General features: G+C 64.4%; 2 protein-coding genes and 1 long non-coding RNA gene across 4 annotated transcripts; 1 reads left to right on the top strand and 2 right to left on the bottom strand.

The window, feature by feature from the left end:
• Nucleotides 1-1,138: 1,138 nt before the first annotated feature.
• LOC143638298 (uncharacterized) lies at nt 1,139-4,388 on the top strand. Its single transcript, XR_013154582.1, has 2 exons — nt 1,139-2,026; nt 3,911-4,388. It is a non-coding gene; the product is annotated as an uncharacterized LOC143638298 (long non-coding RNA).
• Nucleotides 4,268-7,078, bottom strand: Socs1 (suppressor of cytokine signaling 1). Of its 2 annotated transcripts, none has more exons than XM_077106037.1 (2): nt 6,972-7,078; nt 4,268-5,383 (listed from the first exon to the last, which is right to left on the bottom strand). In XM_077106037.1, the coding sequence occupies exon 2, from the start codon at nt 5,331-5,333 to the stop codon at nt 4,698-4,700; it is 636 nt and encodes a 211-aa protein (XP_076962152.1). In that variant the 5' UTR covers nt 5,334-5,383; nt 6,972-7,078; the 3' UTR covers nt 4,268-4,697. The 2 variants fall into 2 exon arrangements, with proteins under 2 accessions (XP_076962152.1, XP_076962151.1); XM_077106036.1 differs by lacking the exon at nt 6,972-7,078 and adding an exon at nt 5,881-6,025.
• Nucleotides 7,079-18,225: 11,147 nt separating this feature from the next.
• Nucleotides 18,226-18,525, bottom strand: Prm3 (protamine 3). The gene has a single exon (XM_077105940.1). The coding sequence runs from the start codon at nt 18,523-18,525 to the stop codon at nt 18,226-18,228; it is 300 nt and encodes a 99-aa protein (XP_076962055.1).
• Nucleotides 18,526-18,763: the final 238 nt, after the last annotated feature.

The raw sequence follows: 18,763 nt of genomic DNA, 5'->3' as shown, positions 1-18,763 counted from the left end.
AAAGTGTGTGAACTTCTTCTTCTCTTTGACATCCCAGACACCTGTGCAGGGGCCAGGCCACACCTGGTCCTCAGCTCCCCCATCCTGAGCCAGCGATGGAGCCACTCTGAGGCCAAAGGTGCTCTCCTCCCCTGATTGAACCCAGGGGCACTGGACCACTGAGCCACACCCCAGCCCTATTTTTATTTTATTTAGAGAGAGGGTCTCACTGAGTTGCTCAGCACCTCACTTTTGCTGAGGCTGGCTTTGCACTCATCCTCCTGCCTCAGCCTCCTGAGCCGCTGGGATCACACCTGATATGTGTGTTGACTTTTAATGATCCTTTATTTAATCTTGCCCACCAGGTGGGAAGTTAATCTCCCGTCCAGGCGAGGAAAACAGGTTCAGGACTTAAGGACTGAGTGAGCTGGAGCAGGCAAGTCAGCACAGACCTGAGCAGACAGAAACTCTCTTTGGTCTCTGGGGACTGAAGGGCACAGGGGAGGGCCTGCTCTCATGGCCTTGGCCTGGCACGACCTTGGGACATGCCCTTTCTGGGTCTCCTGAGAACCTCGAGATCCGAGAAGCCTGGACGCCCTGGGAGGCCTCGGGGCCAAGGGGAGGCCCAAGAGGCCCAGGGCAGCCGATCGCTGCCCAACAGAACAGAGCCGAGCAGGGCGCAGCGTGGTCCTGGCCTGCCGTGCAGTGACCGCTCGCTCTGCACCTGGCGCCGGCCCACTGACCAGCATGTGCGAAGCCCCGAGGCAGGAGGTGAGCGCGCGGGGCAGGGCGACGCCGGCCTCTGGACCCAGCCGCAGGGCGCTTTTCCGAGCCTTGGAGGGCAGTGGCGATGCCTGACCCCCCCCCCCCCCCCCCCCCGTGCCGGGACAAATAGGGCCTGGGGAGGAGGTACTGGGACCTCGCAGGCATCGTGCAGGGCCAGGGTTGGAGGAGCAGCGAGCGCCCACCTCGGGAAGTCGTCCCTGTGTGAACTCGGTGCTCCCCTCTGAAGACCCTCGAGAGGCCCCGGGTCAGGCCCAGCCCAGGGGGTGGATTTCGGGAGGTCCCGAGCCCGGGGAAGGCTCTGGGTGACGTCCGGGGGCCTGGGGATGCAGAGCAGGCCTCGGAGGGCACTGGCCTCACCCCCCTGCCAGTCCATCCATCTCCTTTCAGGTCCTTCCCAGAGGGCGAGTATCCTCTAAGAAGCCCCTCACTGGGAGGGGCCATCCTGAGGCCTGCGGAGCCCCTGTCCCACGCTGGGTCCAGCGTCCTTCAGGCCAGGTCCTTGGCTTTTCCTGATTGGCTGGAGCTGAGGGGTGTGGCCAAGAGTGATCCCCACCTGCCACCGTGGCAGCAAGCTGCGCCCACCCCAGTCCATCCCCACCGCGGCTGGAGGCCTGGTCACAGCGTCAAACTCCACACGGGCACCCTGGGCAGGGGCACTTCCAGGCCACCTTCCTCCACTCGGCCTCCCTGCCCGGCCTCCCTTCTTGACGGAACTCGTCCCCTCTGCCTGCGGCAAAGGCCTCGGATCTCCACTGCCTGCCTCCTGCCTGTCATTCCAGGCACAATTTCAGGGACATCCCCGAGGAGCGACAGCTGCGGCCACTGTCTGCCGCCTGTTTTCATCTGAGCTCTGACGCTGCTTGGAATGTTCTAGCCCCTGGACTTCACATTCAGTTGTTTACATCCGAGGTCCTGCATGTGGCTACCAGCAGGGACCAGATGCCCTCTTCCGGGAACCTTGGGGCACTTCCTGGGACACAGGAAGCGCCCAGTCTGTCTGATGTGACCTCCACAGTCATGCAGAGACCGAGGAGCACCTGCTGCTGGCCAGGTTCTGTGCCCAGGGCTTTCTGTCCAGTGCCTCAGGGAAGAGGCTTGGCTCCCCTCCTGAGCGGTATGGGACCTGCTCCTGAGGTTGGGAGGAGGAACCAGCGGAGGCAAGCCCAGAACACGCATTTCCAAGGGATCCTCCCCCTCCGTGTTGAGGATGGGACACACCTGGCCCAGTTCTGGCCACTGCTTTGGAGCTGTGTCACCTCTAGTAGGTGCCTTGTTGGTGAGATGGGGTCAGGGTACAGCTCAGGGACGGCTTCAAGGACAGCCAGAGGCACAGGTGCCCACCTGAGGGGCCTGCCCCACACCACCCTGCTGGGTGCCCGGGGCCAGGAGGACTCGGGCCCCTGGCCGGCTGCACACACCCCAGCCTGCTCTCACTTTTCTTTCTTGACATTGACGTAAGTGCTGCTGAATCATGAAGCTGAGGTTTGAGAGTGAGATGGAGAATCTGCCCCGCCGGGAAGCCACATGGCGAGCCCACACACACACACACACACACACACACACACACGCCTCCCCCAGAGGTGTCTGCGCTGGATTTCAGTCCCACGCTGCCTGGTGCCTGGCGTGCAGCTCCCTGGGGCTTTTAGGTCACTTTACATATGTTAGTTAAGGATTTAAAAAATGACTCATAAAGAGAAGGGGCCAGGTCCGGAGATTCTGAGCGGCGGGACCTTGGCTCCTGGCTGGGCTGCTTCAGGTTTTGTAAGGAAATGGGCTTGTGTATCCAGAACTTGTGTAATGGGAAGATGATTTTTAAACTTTTTCCAAGGTAGGAAAAAACCCTCAGCAGATGGTAAACTACCTGCCACTTCACCCCTGTTCAGATGAGGGCCGTTTCCTCATTTGCAAAATGGGGATGTTACCGTGACTGAAATCAGAAGGCTTTATAAATAGGTGACCAGGGGGCTTGGAATGGGCCTCCCGTGAGTGCTATATATAACTGGCAGCAGCTGCTGCTGTTATCATTACTGCAACTGTGAGGTCCTGGGGTGCCTAATGGTCCCCAGCCTCTGGAGCAGTACTGAACTGAACGGGCGCAGAAAATCTGGCTCCCCACTTCTGCTGCCCGCTTTGCCCGTCAGAGCTGGCTTTCCCCTCTGCAGAGCGGGGCAGGGGCTCCTGACTCCTGGGCAGAGAGCACCGGAAGGGGTCCACAGGTTTGTGGTCATTGCTAGTAGCATTACCTGACCCCCAGCATGACCACCTTGGGGATTTACCCCTTTCTCCAGGCACTGCCCAAGGTGGACAGGGGACGGAAAGACCAAGGAGAGGCCTTTAGTAACCCAGCAGGGCGTGAAGGGCAGGGGATGGTTTAACAGATTGAGAAAAGGTAGCCATCTCTTGGAGGTGGAGACATCGCCTCCTCCCCTCCCAGCCCCTATTTCAGAATGAGTGGCCACAGCTCCGGGAGGTGAGGTCACACGTCTTGCCCCCCACCTGAGGACTGGAGCCCTCTTAAGGCCTGGACTGCCCCAGCTCCCCAGCCACCCAGTTAATTTACTGTTGCACTTTCAAGCCTGAAAGGTATTATTAATATTAGGACGTCCATCACAAGCCCGTCCGAGACCGCTTAGCCCTGACCAGGTCACTGTGCCACGGGTGGTGCACCCCAGTTCCCGCACGGCCCATCTGCCAGCAGCGGCAGACACAGGGGCCATAAAGCCCACGTCCTGGGCTCCTCCTGGTGTGTGGCTGGCCCCGAGGGCCTGCAGCAGCCTCCCTCCCTGCTGGCCTCCAGGCTTCGCAGAAGGCTGCCCATTTTAGAGGCAGAAGCTGAGGCCCAGGGAGGCAGAGGGAAATGCCCAAAGCCACCCGCGGGGACCTTTCTGCCACCACAGACCACAAAACCTCTCTCTGGCTCTACGCTGTGTTGTTCACCAAAAAGTACACCAGACAGAACAGGGTGGGAAGAGGGAGCCAGACCCAACCCCGCGTCCCCGTGATCCCATCTGAAATACGTCTCCCTGTGCTGAGTTTCAGAATGGGCCACTCCTTCCAAAACTCATGGAGCGCCCACCCCAGCCCCACCCTCTTCCTGGAAGTTGTGGTCATAGAAGCAAAGAAATCTCTCTTCCATTTTGAGCAGATTCCACTCGGACAGCCAAAAAGGCCGGAGTGACATCTCTAACACAGGAATGGCCACAGCAAGTGCACTCCTCCCTGGGTCTTCTCCTCTGTAACATGGGGACAGAGCAGCTCTGAATTCACAGGGTCGTCTCTGCAGGATCAAGTCAGCGGAGCATGAAACGCAGAGTAAAGAACTGGCACACATTAAAAGCCCAATGTGAGCTGCCATCTTACTGGACACACCAAAACTAGACCAAAGAGCGCTGTCCCCCACTGGCCTCCAATCTAGAGCGACAAGGACGGCTGGAGGGCCCTCTCCCTGGCCCTGCCGAGAACCCAGGGCAACTTCTGGCCAAAGCACACGCTCCACAAACCGTTTTTTTTTTTTTTTCTTTAAAAAAAAACTTTCATAATAAAGTTTATTATCTAAAGTGGCTGTAAAAAATATAAAATAGGATTCTGCACAGCAGAAAAATAAAGCCAGAGACCCTCCCCAACCCCTGGTTTGTGCAAAGATACATATATGTAAACATGAAGAGGTAGGAGGTGCGAGTTCAGGTCCTGGCTTCAGACAGTTAAGCTGGGGGACCCAGAGGGAGCACCAGGAGGAGGAGCGCCCCCCGACAGGTGGGGAGGGGTCTGCGGCCTTGTCTCCAGCCAAGAGCGGGAGGCTCCTCGCCCCCCACACCCACTCCCTCCAACCCAGGCGGGGAGGGCACCCATAGGGTTCCAGGCAAATAATAATAATTAATCATAGAAAATAATAAGGCGCCCAGTTAATGCTGCCCGCGGGCAGGCGCGGCCGGTCAGATCTGGAAGGGGAAGGAGCTCAGGTAGTCCCGGAGGACGGGGTTGAGGGGGATGCGCGCCAGGTTCTCTCGGCCCACGGTGGCCACGATGCGCTGGCGGCACAGCTCCTGCAGCGGCCGCACGCGGCGCTGTCGCAGCGGGGCCCCCAGCATGCGGCGCGGCGCGGCCACGTAGTGCTCCAGCAGCTCAAAGAGGCAGTCGAAGCTCTCGCGGCTGCCGTCCAGGTGGAAGCGGCCGGCCTGGAAGTGCACACGGATACTCGTGGGTCCCGAGGCCATCTTCACGCTGAGAGCGAAGAAGCAGTTCCGCTGGCGGCTGTCGCGCACCAGGAAGGTGCCCACCGGCTCAGCGCGCAGCCGCTCGTGCGCCCCGTGCACGCTCAGGGGTCCCCAGTAGAAGCCGCAGGCGTCGAGGAGCGCGCTGGCGCGCGTGATGCGCCGGTAATCGGCGTGCGAGCGGAACGTGCGGAAGTGAGTGTCGCCCGGGGCCGGGGACGGGGCCGGGCAGGGCCGCGGGCGCGCTGGGGCCGCTGACGAGGAGGAGGAGGAAGAGGACGAAGGCTCTGGACGCCGTCGGGACTCCGCTGCCGTGGAGATTGCATTGTCGGCTGCCACCTGGTTGTGTGCTACCATCCTACACGAGGGGCCAGCCGGAGGGGTGGGCCATAGCGTCCAGGGGTGCGCTGATGGGGGAGACAGGCAGTGAGCCGGGGGCCTGGGCGGGGTTGGGCAGGTGAGGAGTCGCGAGGCGGATCGGGAGTACGACCCCAGTGGGTCTTGGCGGGCTCCTCTGGGAAATGGGCTCCTCCGTCCGCGGAGCCCTTCCAGGCAGGTGAGGACCGAGTCCAGCCTCCGGGTCGCTTGGAGACGGGGGCGTGGAGAGGTGCCCAAGAAAAGCCGGCCCCGACTCCGGCTGCCTGGCCCGCGGCTCCCCGCCCCGCGGCCGCCGCCTGCTGGCCAGGCCGGGGACAGGCGCCCGGTCCCGGCGATTCGGGCAGAGGCAGGAGAAAGGCTGGGTGGCGGGAACCCCGCGCGCGGGGGGCGGCCTGGGTGGGGCCGGCGGGGGTCTGGGGCGTGGCAGCGGCGACTCCACCACGCAGACCCCGAGGGCTCCCCGATTCCCGGCTGCCCTCTCCTTCCCTCCCTTCTCCTCCCGCCTCCTTCCTACTGCCCGTCTCACCTGGCGGCGGGGCGCGGGGCGCCGCAGGCGGGGCGGCAGGGGGGCTCCGGGGCGGCTCTCGCGCATGCTCCGGGGCCGGGAGCCGTGCAGCTGCCACGGCCGCAGCTCGCTCTGCTGGTGCCCGCCCCTGCACCAGGCTTTTAAACCGGCTTGGAGGCGGGGCCCGCGCGGGAGGCCCCGCCCCCGGGCCCCGCCCCCCGGCGCCGCTTTCGGTTTCTCTTTCCCGGGTGGCGCCTGGCACTGGCGCCTGGGACCGTTTTCCCACCTTCTGCGGGACCCGCTTGAGGGAGGGCTCTACCCGACTTCTCCTGGCACCTGTCCTAGCGTCCCTGCGTCGAGGGCTCTGGCTCCGCCCCCCAACTTCGGGTTCCTTCTCCGACGCCCCTGCAGACCTGACGCCCGCTCTTTCTTGCCCCTCTCCTGGGTCCCAGACTTCTGCAGCCAGGCCCTTTAGGACGCCCCGAGTGACTGACGCGCCTTCTCCCCTCCAGGTGTTTCTGCTCCACCCGGGAAAGCGCTCTGCCCTCCCCTCCCCTCCCCTCCCCTGGACAGAACGCTCCCGGAAGCCCCCTTAGGTCCCCCAAGCCCCTACCCCAGCCCTGCGCCCTCCAGCACCGCCTCCACCGTCCAGCCCACCCCGCGGTCCGGGAGCCTCGGCCGGCCACCCCGCTCCCTCCCGGCTGGCCGCTCTGCCTGGCCGCTCTGCCTGGCCGTGGCTGGGGCTTCCCAGGAAGCAGCGGCCAGCCCACAGGCTTCCGCGGAACCCGGGCGGCGCGGGAGGGGCCGGCACTCGGGCAGAGTTCCTCGGAAGCCGGGCGGGGCCGTGGAGGGCCGGCGGCCTCCACCCGCGTGCCCTGCGCCCTACTGCGCGGCGGCCGGAGAAGTGAGGCCGGGGAGAGGCACATCTCCCCGTTTTTATTTTGGGGCGAGGACCGCCGGACACCTCCAAAAGAGCCCAAAGAGAAAATGGTACCTTCTCAGATGCAGCGATTCCCGACCCCCCGCCCCTCGCTTCCTTCCCCCCGCGTACCCTCTGCTGCTCCAGCCAGCATCTGCCCTCCAGGCCCTCGCCTGCTCCCGCCCTTACACACCCGCTGGCCAGGACTGTCACCCCCAGGTGGCCTTAGGCTTCTGTTCCAGGGGGAAGGCCATGGAGTTGCCAGGGTGGCGTTCTTGAATGAAGGAGTGGGGAGCCCCGGAGTCAGGAGTCCCATGAAAGACTCCTCCGTGGTCTGAAGGGCTTGGTGAGCCGCCTCACACTGGCACACACTGCCCTCTGCAGTCCAGCCTGGGCAGCTCCTCGGGCAGGTCCTCCTCGTCCCCCTGCCCCCAGACTGCCTCGGTTCTCCCAGCCCAAGCCCTCGGCCTCATGTTTCCTTCTAAGTGAAGGGGGTGACCCAGAAACTAGCTTGGCTGGGGGCCCCACCAGCTCCTTGAACTTGTATGTGGCCAGGGCTGGGTGCGGCCATCCTTGGACTGGCCTTGTACAAGGGGTGAGAGGAGATGCAGAGCCACCAGGCCTGTGCCACAGGCCAGGGCTGTGGTCATCCCAGAGATGTTGGTTGGGTACCTGCTGCCAGGGGGGACCCTCGGTGGGTCATGGAGTAAAGACTAAGTAATGGTGAAAAGCCAGACTTGGAGCCCAGACGCTCTTCCCGCTGGGCCCTTCTAGCCTGCCTGGAGCATCGGTAGCTTTCTGCCTTCTGCAAACCCCTTCAAGGTTTGGGGTGGGGGTCGGTGAATGACTGTAGGTCGGGCTTGCAACTTCTCCTGATGTAATGGAGCGCCCAGTAGGTGCTGTTCGCCTGAGGGTGCCTGCAGGTAAGCACATGGCTTTTGTGGCTTTCTCCTCCGTGTCCCTTCTAGAAGCTCTAGCCCAAGGAGCCCAGGACAGAAGGGCACAGTGAAGGGGAGGAAGGGTGCCTCGGGGTTCAGCAGGGGTTGCCAGGCAGAGGGTAGCACCCCATCTCACTTGTGCTGGACTGGATGGTCCTGGCTCATTGATGACAGGCTGGGCTGGCGCCTGCAGGACTGGCCTCCCCGGTGCCCATCTCCTTAGCACACCTCTGGGCAGAGGGAACCCAGAAACTGCTGATTGGTTGCCTCAGTGTTACTTGGGAGACCACCCCTCCCCATGCCCATGACTGTCACCCCCATTCCTTTGATGATCTGCTGGCCCAAGCGGGCTGGGTGCTAAATGCCCCACGGTTCTTAAGCCACTGGATTGGCACAGTGATGCTGTCTGCCCATTTTGGAGATGTGGAAACTGGGACTCGGGGCAAGGCACGCAGTTCAGAAAGGGCAGAGCGGGGCTTCGTGCCCATGGTGGGTGACCCCTCGTTCCTGGCCCCCATTCCTGGTGATCTCCATCCTCCAACCAGCAGGCTCCCCAGCAGGGACCTGTCTTAGCCACCAGTGACATCCAGCTGAGTCCCGGGCTGTCCCTGAAGAGTGGGACAGGCCTGCAGGCTTCCTCCATCCCTCCATTCGTCAGCGTGGGGAGGCGCCAGGTCTCGCGGCTCAGACTCCACCTCCCTCCATGGCTTGGATCCGTTTCCTGACCCCTTCCTCCACCCTCCCCGGGTTGCAAGTCCACAGTGAGTCAGGCAGGGTCCCTGGGTGCTGCTTCTCATCACAGCTATCAGTGACAGTTATATTGCTTTCGTTTTGTGTTCTGAAATCCTGAGTTTCAAAATGAAACCAAATCCAGATACAGAGAAGAAAAAGAAACATGCTGGTGGAGGAGCCTCCGACCCTGGAGGGCTGGGTCCGGGCTCACAGGAAGCCCCAGCAGGAAGCCCTTAGGTGCTCAGACTCCACAGTTCACTGGCCTGCTCTGCCCAGCTGTGTGTCCTGGAGTAAGTGACCTGCCCTCTCAGGACTCCATTTCCCTCATCTGCAAAATGGACCTCAGAGAGTAGCAATGCACACAAAGTCCAGAGCAGGAGCAAGGCACAGAGTGACTGGCTCAGTGACTTCTTGTCACAGGGCACATGAGAGACCTGTGTCCGCGACTCGTTGGCCACAAGTTCGTGCCACTCCCTGCCTTGGCTCAGAAGCGAGGGCCAGCCAGCAGCTGCGGGAGTGGAGGTCCCGCCCTGGAGCTCGGTTTTCAGTTTCTTTTTCCATCTCTGCAGCACTCTGCTGGGAAGGGCAGCTGCTGGTCAGGGTGTGCAATTCTGAAAGTACCGTGGGTCCCAGTGCCCCCTGACCTTCCTCCAGGGCATGGGTCAGCAAGGTCCTATGGGAGTCTGTGCCGCGGAGCCCCGCGCTCTGGCCGAGGGCATGCACTGCTGTTTGTATACATCTGTCACTTCATAAGTGAGTGGCATAGGGCGACCTTCTTACTTCTCTGGGTCTCAGTGTCCTCACGGGGCAAGGGCAGATGTGGCTCATGCTTCCCATGTTCACAGATGTTTACTGAGCACTTCCTGTGTGCCAGGCACGGGGAGCTCAAGAGTCTCCAAGTAGACCTTGGGGACATGGTGAGGCTAACTTCAGATCACACCAAGTCCCTGCAGGAAATAGGGAGAGGGAGGTGACCAGGTGTTTGTGGGTGAGAGAAGCAGTGAAGGGAAGCCTCTTGGGGTGGTGGCACAGGCATTGGGTCACTCTAAAAGCAGAGTGAAGAGGACCCAGGAGGAGGGTCTCGCCCATGCAAAGGCCTGTGTGGAGTGACTGACAGGCTCGAGGCCCACAAGGACGTGGGTGCAGTGGATGCAAGGCCAGGAGTCGGGAGGGGTTCCAGTAACGCCCCAGAGGCCTGCTAGGACAGGCTGCAAGGAACCCTCTGGCTGCTGACCCTTGTACCCCAGGGGCTGTGAGACCCTGCCTGACCCCTGAGGTGCCTCTGCCCCAGCCTGAAATGGGAGCCAGACAGTCCTGGGGGCCAGGGGCGGGGGTCTCCTGCTGTGGAGAGAGTGCTGCTGGGGGGGGGGGTCTGCAGTGAATTCTGGGTCTGCTGTCCTGGGGGGGTCTCCTGCTGTGGAGAGAGTGCTGCTGGGGGGGTCTGCAGTGAATTCTGGGCCTGCTGTCCTGGGGGGGGTCTCCTGCTGTGGAGAGAGTGCTGCTGGGGGGGTCTGCAGTGAATTCTGGGCCTGCTGTCCTGGGGGGGGTCTCCTGCTGTGGAGAGAGTGCTGCTGGGGGGGTCTGCAGTGAATTCTGGGCCTGCTGTCCTGGGGGGGGTCTCCTGCTGTGGAGAGAGTGCTGCTGGGGGGGGGTCTGCAGTGAATTCTGGGCCTGCTGTCCTGGGGGGGTCTCCTGCTGTGGAGAGAGTGCTGCTGGGGGGTCTGCAGTGAATTCTGGGCCTGCTGTCCTGGGGGGGGTCTCCTGCTGTGGAGAGAGTGCTGCTGGGGGGGTCTGCAGTGAATTCTGGGCCTGCTGTCCTGGGGGGGTCTCCTGCTGTGGAGAGAGTGCTGCTGGGGGGTTCTGCAGGGAATTCTAGGCCTGCTGTCCTGGGGGGGGCTCCTGCTGTGGAGAGAGTGCTGCTGGGGGGGGTCTGCAGGGAATTCTGGGCCTGCTGTCCTGGGGGGGGTCTCCTGCTGTGGAGAGAGTGCTGCTGGGGGGGGGGTCTGCAGTGAATTCTGGGCCTGCTGTCCTGGGGGGGTCTCCTGCTGTGGAGAGAGTGCTGCTGGGGGGGGTCTGCAGTGAATTCTGGGCCTGCTGTCCTGGGGGGGGTCTCCTGCTGTGGAGAGAGTGCTGCTGGGGGGGTCTGCAGTGAATTCTGGGCCTGCTGTCCTGGGGGGGGTCTCCTGCTGTGGAGAGAGTGCTGCTGGGGGGGGGGTCTGCAGTGAATTCTGGGCCTGCTGTCCTGGGGGGGTCTCCTGCTGTGGAGTGAGTGCTGCTGGGGGGGGGTCTGCAGTGAATTCTGGGCCTGCTGTCCTGGGGGGGTCTCCTGCTGTGGAGTGAGTGCTGCTGGGGGGGGTCTGCAGTGAATTCTGGGCCTGCTGTCCTGGGGGGGTCTCCTGCTGTGGAGAGAGTGCTGCTGGGGGGGGGTCTGCAGTGAATTCTGGGCCTGCTGTCCTGGGGGGGTCTCCTGCTGTGGAGTGAGTGCTGCTGGGGGGGGGTCTGCAGTGAATTCTGCGTCTGCTGTCCTGGGGGGGTCTCCTGCTGTGGAGTGAGTGCTGCTGGGGGGGGTCTGCAGTGAATTCTGGGCCTGCTGTCCTGGGGGGGTCTCCTGCTGTGGAGAGAGTGCTGCTGGGGGGGGTCTGCAGTGAATTCTGGGCCTGCTGTCCTGGGGGGGTCTCCTGCTGTGGAGTGAGTGCTGCTGGGGGGGGTTCTGCAGGGAATTCTGGGCCTGCTGTCCTGGGGGGGGTCTCCTGCTGTGGAGAGAGTGCTGCTGGGGGGGGTCTGCAGTGAATTCTGGGCCTGCTGTCCTGGGGGGGTCTCCTGCTGTGGAGAGAGTGCTGCTGGGGGGTTCTGCAGGGAATTCTGGGCCTGCTGTCCTGGGGGGGGGTCTCCTGCTGTGGAGAGAGTGCTGCTGGGGGGGGTCTGCAGGGAATTCTGGGCCTGCTGTCCTGGGGGGGTCTCCTGCTGTGGAGAGAGTGCTGCTGGGGGGGTCTGCAGTGAATTCTGGGCCTGCTGTCCTGGGGGGGGGTCTCCTGCTGTGGAGTGAGTGCTGCTGGGGGGGGGTCTGCAGTGAATTCTGGGCCTGCTGTCCTGGGGGGGGGTCTCCTGCTGTGGAGTGAGTGCTGCTGGGGGGGTTCTGCAGGGAATTCTAGGCCTGCTGTCCTGGGGGGTCTCCTGCTGTGGAGAGAGTGCTGCTGGGGGGGGGGTCTGCAGTGAATTCTGGGCCTGCTGTCCTGGGGGGGGGGTCTCCTGCTGTGGAGTGAGTGCTGCTGGGGGGGGTCTGCAGTGAATTCTGGGCCTGCTGTCCTGGGGGGGGGGTCTCCTGCTGTGGAGTGAGTGCTGCTGGGGGGGGTCTGCAGTGAATTCTGGGCCTGCTGTCCTGGGGGGGGGTCTCCTGCTGTGGAGAGAGTGCTGCTGGGGGGGGGTCTGCAGTGAATTCTAGGCCTGCTGTCCTGGGGGGGTCTCCTGCTGTGGAGAGAGTGCTGCTGGGGGGGGTCTGCAGTGAATTCTGGGCCTGCTGTCCTGGGGGGGGGTCTCCTGCTGTGGAGAGAGTGCTGCTGGGGGGGTCTGCAGGGAATTCTGGGCCTGCTGTCCTGGGGGGGTCTCCTGCTGTGGAGAGAGTGCTGCTGGGGGGGTCTGCAGTGAATTCTGGGCCTGCTGTCCTGGGGGGGTCTCCTGCTGTGGAGAGAGTGCTGCTGGGGGGGGTCTGCAGTGAATTCTGGGCCTGCTGTCCTGGGGGGGTCTCCTGCTGTGGAGAGAGTGCTGCTGGGGGGGTCTGCAGTGAATTCTGGGCCTGCTGTCCTGGGGGGGTCTCCTGCTGTGGAGAGAGTGCTGCTGGGGGGGGTCTGCAGGGAATTCTGGGCCTGCTGTCCTGGGGGGGTCTCCTGCTGTGGAGTGAGTGCTGCTGGGGGGGGTCTGCAGTGAATTCTGGGCCTGCTGTCCTGGGGGGGGGTCTCCTGCTGTGGAGAGAGTGCTGCTGGGGGGGGGTTCTGCAGGGAATTCTAGGCCTGCTGTCCTGGGGGGGGCTCCTGCTGTGGAGAGAGTGCTGCTGGGGGGGGTCTGCAGTGAATTCTGGGCCTGCTGTCCTGGGGGGGTCTCCTGCTGTGGAGAGAGTGCTGCTGGGGGGGGGTCTGCAGTGAATTCTGGGCCTGCTGTCCTGGGGGGGGGGGGTCTCCTGCTGTGGAGTGAGTGCTGCTGGGGGGGTTCTGCAGGGAATTCTGGGCACTGGATGAGGGAGGGGTGTCTGCTTATTCCCGGGTCTGGGGAGGAGGCCGTTTGAGGATGCGCCAGCCAGCAGCAAACTCCGCTTGTGCCAGGGGAAGCGCTGGGCCCAGCAGCAGAGCCCAGAGCAGAGCCCAGAGCAGAGCCCAGGTGGGCTGAGGAGGAGGGATCCTGGACTTCCGGACAGTCTTAAAGCACCAATGGGGTCTAGTCCCCGGCTGGGGTGGAGGGTGCTCCTGACCACGCCTGCAGGAGACCCGCGGTGGGCATCTCAGCCCAGGTCCACACCCCTCCCTGACTGCAGGAGGCTCCTGAGCATCAGCACCAGCTCAGGGGGCTGAGGCAGGAGGAGGGCCTCAGGGTGTAGCTGGGGGGCAGGGGGCTGAGGCAGGAGGACGGCCTCAGGGTGTAGCTGGGGGGCAGGGGGCTGAGGCAGGAGGACGGCCTCAGGGTGTAGCTGGGGGGCAGGGGGCTGAGGCAGGAGGAGGGCCTCAGGGTGTAGCTGGGGGGCAGGGGGCTGAGGCAGGAGGACGGCCTCAGGGTGTAGCTGGGGGGCAGGGGGCTGAGGCAGGAGGACGGCCTCAGGGTGTAGCTGGGGGGCAGGGGGCTGAGGCAGGAGGACGGCCTCAGGGTGTAGCTGGGGGGCAGGGGGCTGAGGCAGGAGGACGGCCTCAGGGTGTAGCTGGGGGGCAGGGGGCTGAGGCAGGAGGACGGCCTCAGGGTGTAGCTGGGGGGCAGGGGGCTGAGGCAGGAGGACGGCCTCAGGGTGTAGCTGGGGGGCAGGGCGCCTGGGTCCACCCCCCAGGAGGCCAGGCTTGGCCTCCATCCCTCTGGGGAGGGCTAAGCGTGAGCCCCGGGACTCGCTCCCTCTGCTGGGGCCTCCTTTCCTTTTGTGCTGTTTGACTTTTCACTTCCTTATTAACTGGTCAAAGCACCTCCCTCCCCAGAGGGAAGCCCCCACCAGCTTGGGCTGGGTCCTCTGGTCTTCTCCTGGACACACACCCTCTGGACCCGTACCTCTGACCACAGGGCTATTTGGGCAGCGCTTCTCCCGGCGGGAACCTGTGTCCCCATCGTAGCCGATGGCCACGTAGGTGTCTTCTGCTCTTACAGACAGTGTGGCCCTGGCACCCCCTTTCACCCCTTCCTGGTGTGTGTCTGTGGGGAACAGCTTGCCCCGCACACCCACCCCCGGGGGAGCCAAGCTACTGAGCTGCATTATTTAGGACAGGGTCGCACTGAGTTGCTTAGGGCCTCGATAAGTTGCTAAGACTGGCTTGGAACTCAAGGTCCTCCTGCCTCGGCCTCCTGAGCCGCTAGGACCACAGGTGTGCGCCACTGCGCTCAGCCAGGGGCTGGGTTTTTATCAGTGCATCCCTAGCACCGAGCACAGCGCCCGGCACATGTCAGGAGCTCAGTAAAAAGACATTCATGGAAGCCAGGTGCAGTGGTGCATGCCTGTGACCCCAGCGGCTGGGGAGACTGAGACAGGAGACTCGCAAGTTCAAAGCCAGCCTGAGACCCTGCCTCTAAGTAAAACACAAAATAGGCCTGGGGAGGTGGCTCAGTGGTCGAGTGCCCCTGGGTTCAGTCCCTGGCACAGAAAAGCAAAACCCCAAACAAACAAAACCCTTTGTTTAGGCCCTTTTGTTCCTCACAAAGCACCTAAGGCTCAGAGAGGTCAAGGGAGGCCTAGGGTCACCCAGCAAGGGAATGGGGAGCTGAGGTTTGAATCTGAGTCTGAGAGGCTGCAGGGCTGAGCTGCTTTTCCTCCTGAATGAGACCCACGGTGGGCATCTCAGCCCAGGTCCACTCTCCCTTTTCCTGTTTCCCCCTGCTCCACCCAACCCAGGGCACAGGGTCCCTTGAGTGACCACCGGCAGGCCAGGCTGCTCTGCACCATTTTCCCAACCTCACTTCACCCCGTGCCTCCCCTAATTGAGGCCGTTGGCCTGAGAGTCAGGGTAGGGCACTTTCAGGCCTCTGCTTCCTGGGTCTGCAGCAGCCCCGGCCCCTCCCGGGCCACGCAGGAAAGTGGTCCGACTCTCCTGCTGCTGGTTCTGTGAGCGCGTCCGGGGAGGGGGTCCTGCCGTAGGTATGGGGCATGCGCATGCAGCTGGGGACCCTGTGCACGCTGGGCTGGGTGGGTTGGATAGCCACCTGAGGGGGTCTGCACGTTGGTGCCTCCTGTGTGCGGGTGGTTTCAGGTAGGGGGGAGGGGGACGGAGCCTTGACCATGCACATGACCCCCGGCTCCCCTGTGCAGTGCCTTCAGTGACCACACGGACACGGCTCGGGGGTGAGGACACCCTGGCAGGTTTACGCTCCTGAGGTCCCTGCGTGACCTCTTCCCTGCTTCGTGCGTCCATCTGGGGCCCTGAAGCATACGCGGCCCCTTGGTTAGGGAATCAAGTGCTGGCTCAGAGGTGCCTGTCCGGGGGGCGAGCGTTAACTGGTGTCGCAGAGAAGTCACCACAGTAACGCGTTCCTGCAGGGTTGGCGGGTCCTAGCGGTACCCACCGTGGACATCCTCCCCTGGCTGCGGCTGGCCCATCTCCTCTTCCGTGGGTCCCTCCAGTGTCCCCCTCCGTCCAGCCAGCCTGCCTGCACATCGTCTGCCCCACCGCCTACTACCCTGGTCTGTCATTGGCCACCTCGCCAGCCGTTGCCAAGCTGACCAGCCCAACGACTCACCCTCCAGCGCCCAGCCAGCATCTAACTCTACGTCCAGCAGCTGTGCCCGCCCGACTCCTCCGAGCCGCCAGCCCAGGGGTCTGACCAACGCGTCACCTCAGTTAGTTTACCTGCCTGTTCAGCCACATGCACACACGGTCCTGTCCTTCAGCCTGTCCCTCGGTGACCCACCCACCTCCCAGCCGGCTTCTCGTGGTTCATCCGTGCCCTCGTCCCCCCAGCCTCGCGCCGGCTCACGCTCCTGCCTGGCTGATCTGCTGTCCGCTGTCCCGAGCACGCCTCTGGTGTCTTCAGAGGACCAGTCCACCACCAGTGCGTCCTGCGCTCGGCAGCCCGCCCGTGGCTTCTCTCCTCTCCTCCTTGCTGGGGCTCCTGTGCCCTGGCTGGGAGGCCGCAGTCCCCGCCTCACCCCTCGAGGTCCAGCGGGGCTGCCCGTCACCTCTGGGCCCCGGGCCTCCTCCTGAGCTCCGCCTCTGTCCCCCACTCGGGGCCCCTGCGGACCCTTTCTCTCCTTGGGGCAGCGTCTACAGTGAGGGCCACCTGGGGCTGGGGCCGCGCACAGTGTTCGTGGTGCCCAGTGACGGCGGGGGCTGGGCCTCTGGCGGCCAGGTGTGACTTTGGGGCTGGCACGGGGTGGGCTGGGCCTCTGGGTGTCCCTGGGGGCCACACTCGCTGGACAGAGACCTCCCCTCCTCCTCTGCCAGAGGCCCCGCAGCCAGAGGCCCCGCAGCCAGAGGCCCCGCAGCCAGAGGCCCCGCAGCCCACAGCTGGGCCGATGACGGTGGCCACTGCACCTCGCCCCGCGTGGGGCGCCTCTGGGCCCTCGGTCGTTCCCTCTGTCCTTAAGAGTGACCCTGGGGGACACTGAGCACGTCTGCACCCGGCTGTGCTCCTTGGTCCTCTGCAGCTCTGGGCGCTCACCCGTCCAGTCCAGTTTCCCGTCCTTGCAGCCTGGGGATGGCGGCTGCTCCCACGTCACAGGGACACAGGAGGAACTAACGGAGGGAGTCGAGGTCCCGCACTTGGCTCAGAGCCAGGTGTGGTGGCCAGGGCCCCGCACAGAGCAGCGCCACCAGCCCCTTTCCTCACCCTGCGGGGCGGCTGGTGCCAGGAGGGCAGCTCTGGCCCAGGGGTGGGTAGTGGGGGTGGCCAGCCTGGTGACGAGTGGGTGGTGGACATCATCAGTTACTTGGTGGCCTGGCTGGTGGTCTGGGGCTGCCTGGCGAGCCCCCTCCCCATCAGAGCTGAGACTGGAGTCTCAGTCACTCCTGGGCCGGTGGCTTGGAGGAGTCGGGCGGGCACAGCTGCTGGACGACAGTCAGGTGCTGGCTGGGCGCTGGGGGGCGTGCACTGGGCCCCTGGGGGAGGCTGGCCTCCGCTGCCCACACCCAACGGAGCTGTTACCAGGTGACTTCTTAGTGTCCAGTGGTTCTCGAGAACCGCCGCGTCCATGGGCCCTCCCTGCCCTCCGGGCCTGGACCACCCTGTCCAGGCCACCTTGCCCTCGAGCAGCACAGGGACCCTGGGTAGTGGGCTGAATGGGGGCCCCCAGAATCTCTGTCCCCCTCCAGCCCCCGGAACCTGACAATGTGACTGAGTTGGAAAAGGGTCTCTAGGGGAGAGCAGGCGGACTGTCGGGGGCTCCACGGGGTGCTGGCCGCACTGGGAAGGCTCCTGGGTCTTGCCCCCCACGGCCCCCGCCCCCCACCCCCTGGAGATGGCCAGCACCGTCAGGGACGCCCAGCACCCTTCCCCGTAGCTCCACAGACCTCGGCCGTGAGCCCTGCCCCGGAGCTGCCCCAGGATGGAGCCTGCATTTCACTGTCAGGGCCCCTGGGACAGGCGCCTGGTGACTCCCCGGGGCCTGCGGGTGGACTCACGGGGCCTGGGCAACAGCACAATCCTGATCAGAGGCCTGTGGCGGGGACTGCCGGCCTCTGCCATCTGCAGGCCATAGGTGGCCTTGCCTGCCCCCAACGTGGCCCCAAAGACCCCAGGGCTTCCCTGGAAGTGCCGTCTCCCCAGCCCGTCCCCTAACCAGGGCCCTCGTGGCCAGCTGGCTGATGCCCAGGGACGGCAGAGCAGATGGCAGTTGGCACTTCTGGATGGGAGCAGGGGGGGGGGCAGGGGGCAGCAGACCCCAGGCTTGGCCCTGAGCCCCCGGTGCCTGGCAGCCCCTCTCGGGGGGTGAAGGCAGGAGTGAGGCTCCCGGGGCACAGACGGTCCCCACAAAGGGGCGGAGAGGAGCCAGACGCTCCGTGAGGCAGAGGGGGCCCCCAGGAGCCCAGTGGCAATATCTGCCTCAGTCAAATGCGCGTCCCCGGCAGGCCCAGGCCTCCCTGTGTGGCTCGCGCTCTTGGCCTCACCTGAAGCAGACAGGGGCAGGCTGGGGCTCAGAGACACACAGTGACCTGCGCGGGGTCACACAGCAGAAAAGAAAGTGGAACCCACGTGCTGGGCTCCCAAGCCAGGGCTCCGAATGGCCAACGGGGTCCCACCGAGGGAGACGTTGATCCCCTGGGGCTGACACCCAAGTTTGTGGAAGAGGCCCCCTGCCCCACGGATGGAAGCTGAGACGGCTTCCTAGCCCCGACGCCCACTTTCCACCCCCTGGGCAGAGCAGGCCACTGTGCCCAGAGCTGGCCTCCCTCGTGGCCGGCCTCCCTCGTGGCCGGCCTCCCTGGGCCCTCTCCCTGCGTGCAGAGCCCTGGGGGGAAGCAGGGGGACACCCGAGAAGGGAGCTCCTTGGAGACATTTTATTGACTCTTCTCTGGAGGTTCTCGCTGGGCCGGCGGCGGGCACCCCTCCTGGACCTCTGACGGTGAGGAGTGCGGCGGCGGGCACCTTCCCGGGCCTCTGGCGTTACGCGTGCGTCTGCTTGGCCTCGGGGCTCTGCGGGGCCCCCGGGTTGTCCTCGGCGCTCCCCTCCTGCCTCTCGGGCTCCATCAGCAGCAGCTGGCCCTGCACGGGTAGCTGCTCCTCCTCCTCCTCCTCCTCTTCCTCCTCCTCCTCCTCCTCCTCCTCCCCCTCTGATGACAGGGAGAAGTTATCCTGGCTCACGCAGGCCACGAGCTTCTTCATGGACGACTCGTGGCCCCGGCTGTGGCCCGTGCCCTGGCCGGTGCCGTGGCCCGTGCTGAGCTTGGCGCATCGGGAACCCATGGTCCGCTCTGCCCGTCTCTGGACTAGGGAGGGAGGTGGCCGGGGGCGTGGAGGGGCTGTGAGGCGGACGGAGTGCTGACATCACAAAGGGGCCCTGGAGCCCGCCCCACCCAGCGCCCAAGGCAGAGCGGGCAGCTGGGCGGGGGGAGGTCTGTCCAGTGCTGCCCACCCTGGAGGCTGCCCGCCCCATCTGGCCTCGTTGGCCTGGACACTTGCCCTCTTAGCTGAGCGCCGGGGG

This window comes from Callospermophilus lateralis, chromosome 19 (genome assembly GCF_048772815.1).
Source record: "Callospermophilus lateralis isolate mCalLat2 chromosome 19, mCalLat2.hap1, whole genome shotgun sequence".
Classification (NCBI taxonomy): domain Eukaryota; kingdom Metazoa; phylum Chordata; class Mammalia; order Rodentia; family Sciuridae; genus Callospermophilus; species Callospermophilus lateralis.
The sequence above is the reverse complement of the archived record's forward strand: the minus strand, read 5'-3'. Positions and strand labels throughout refer to the sequence as shown.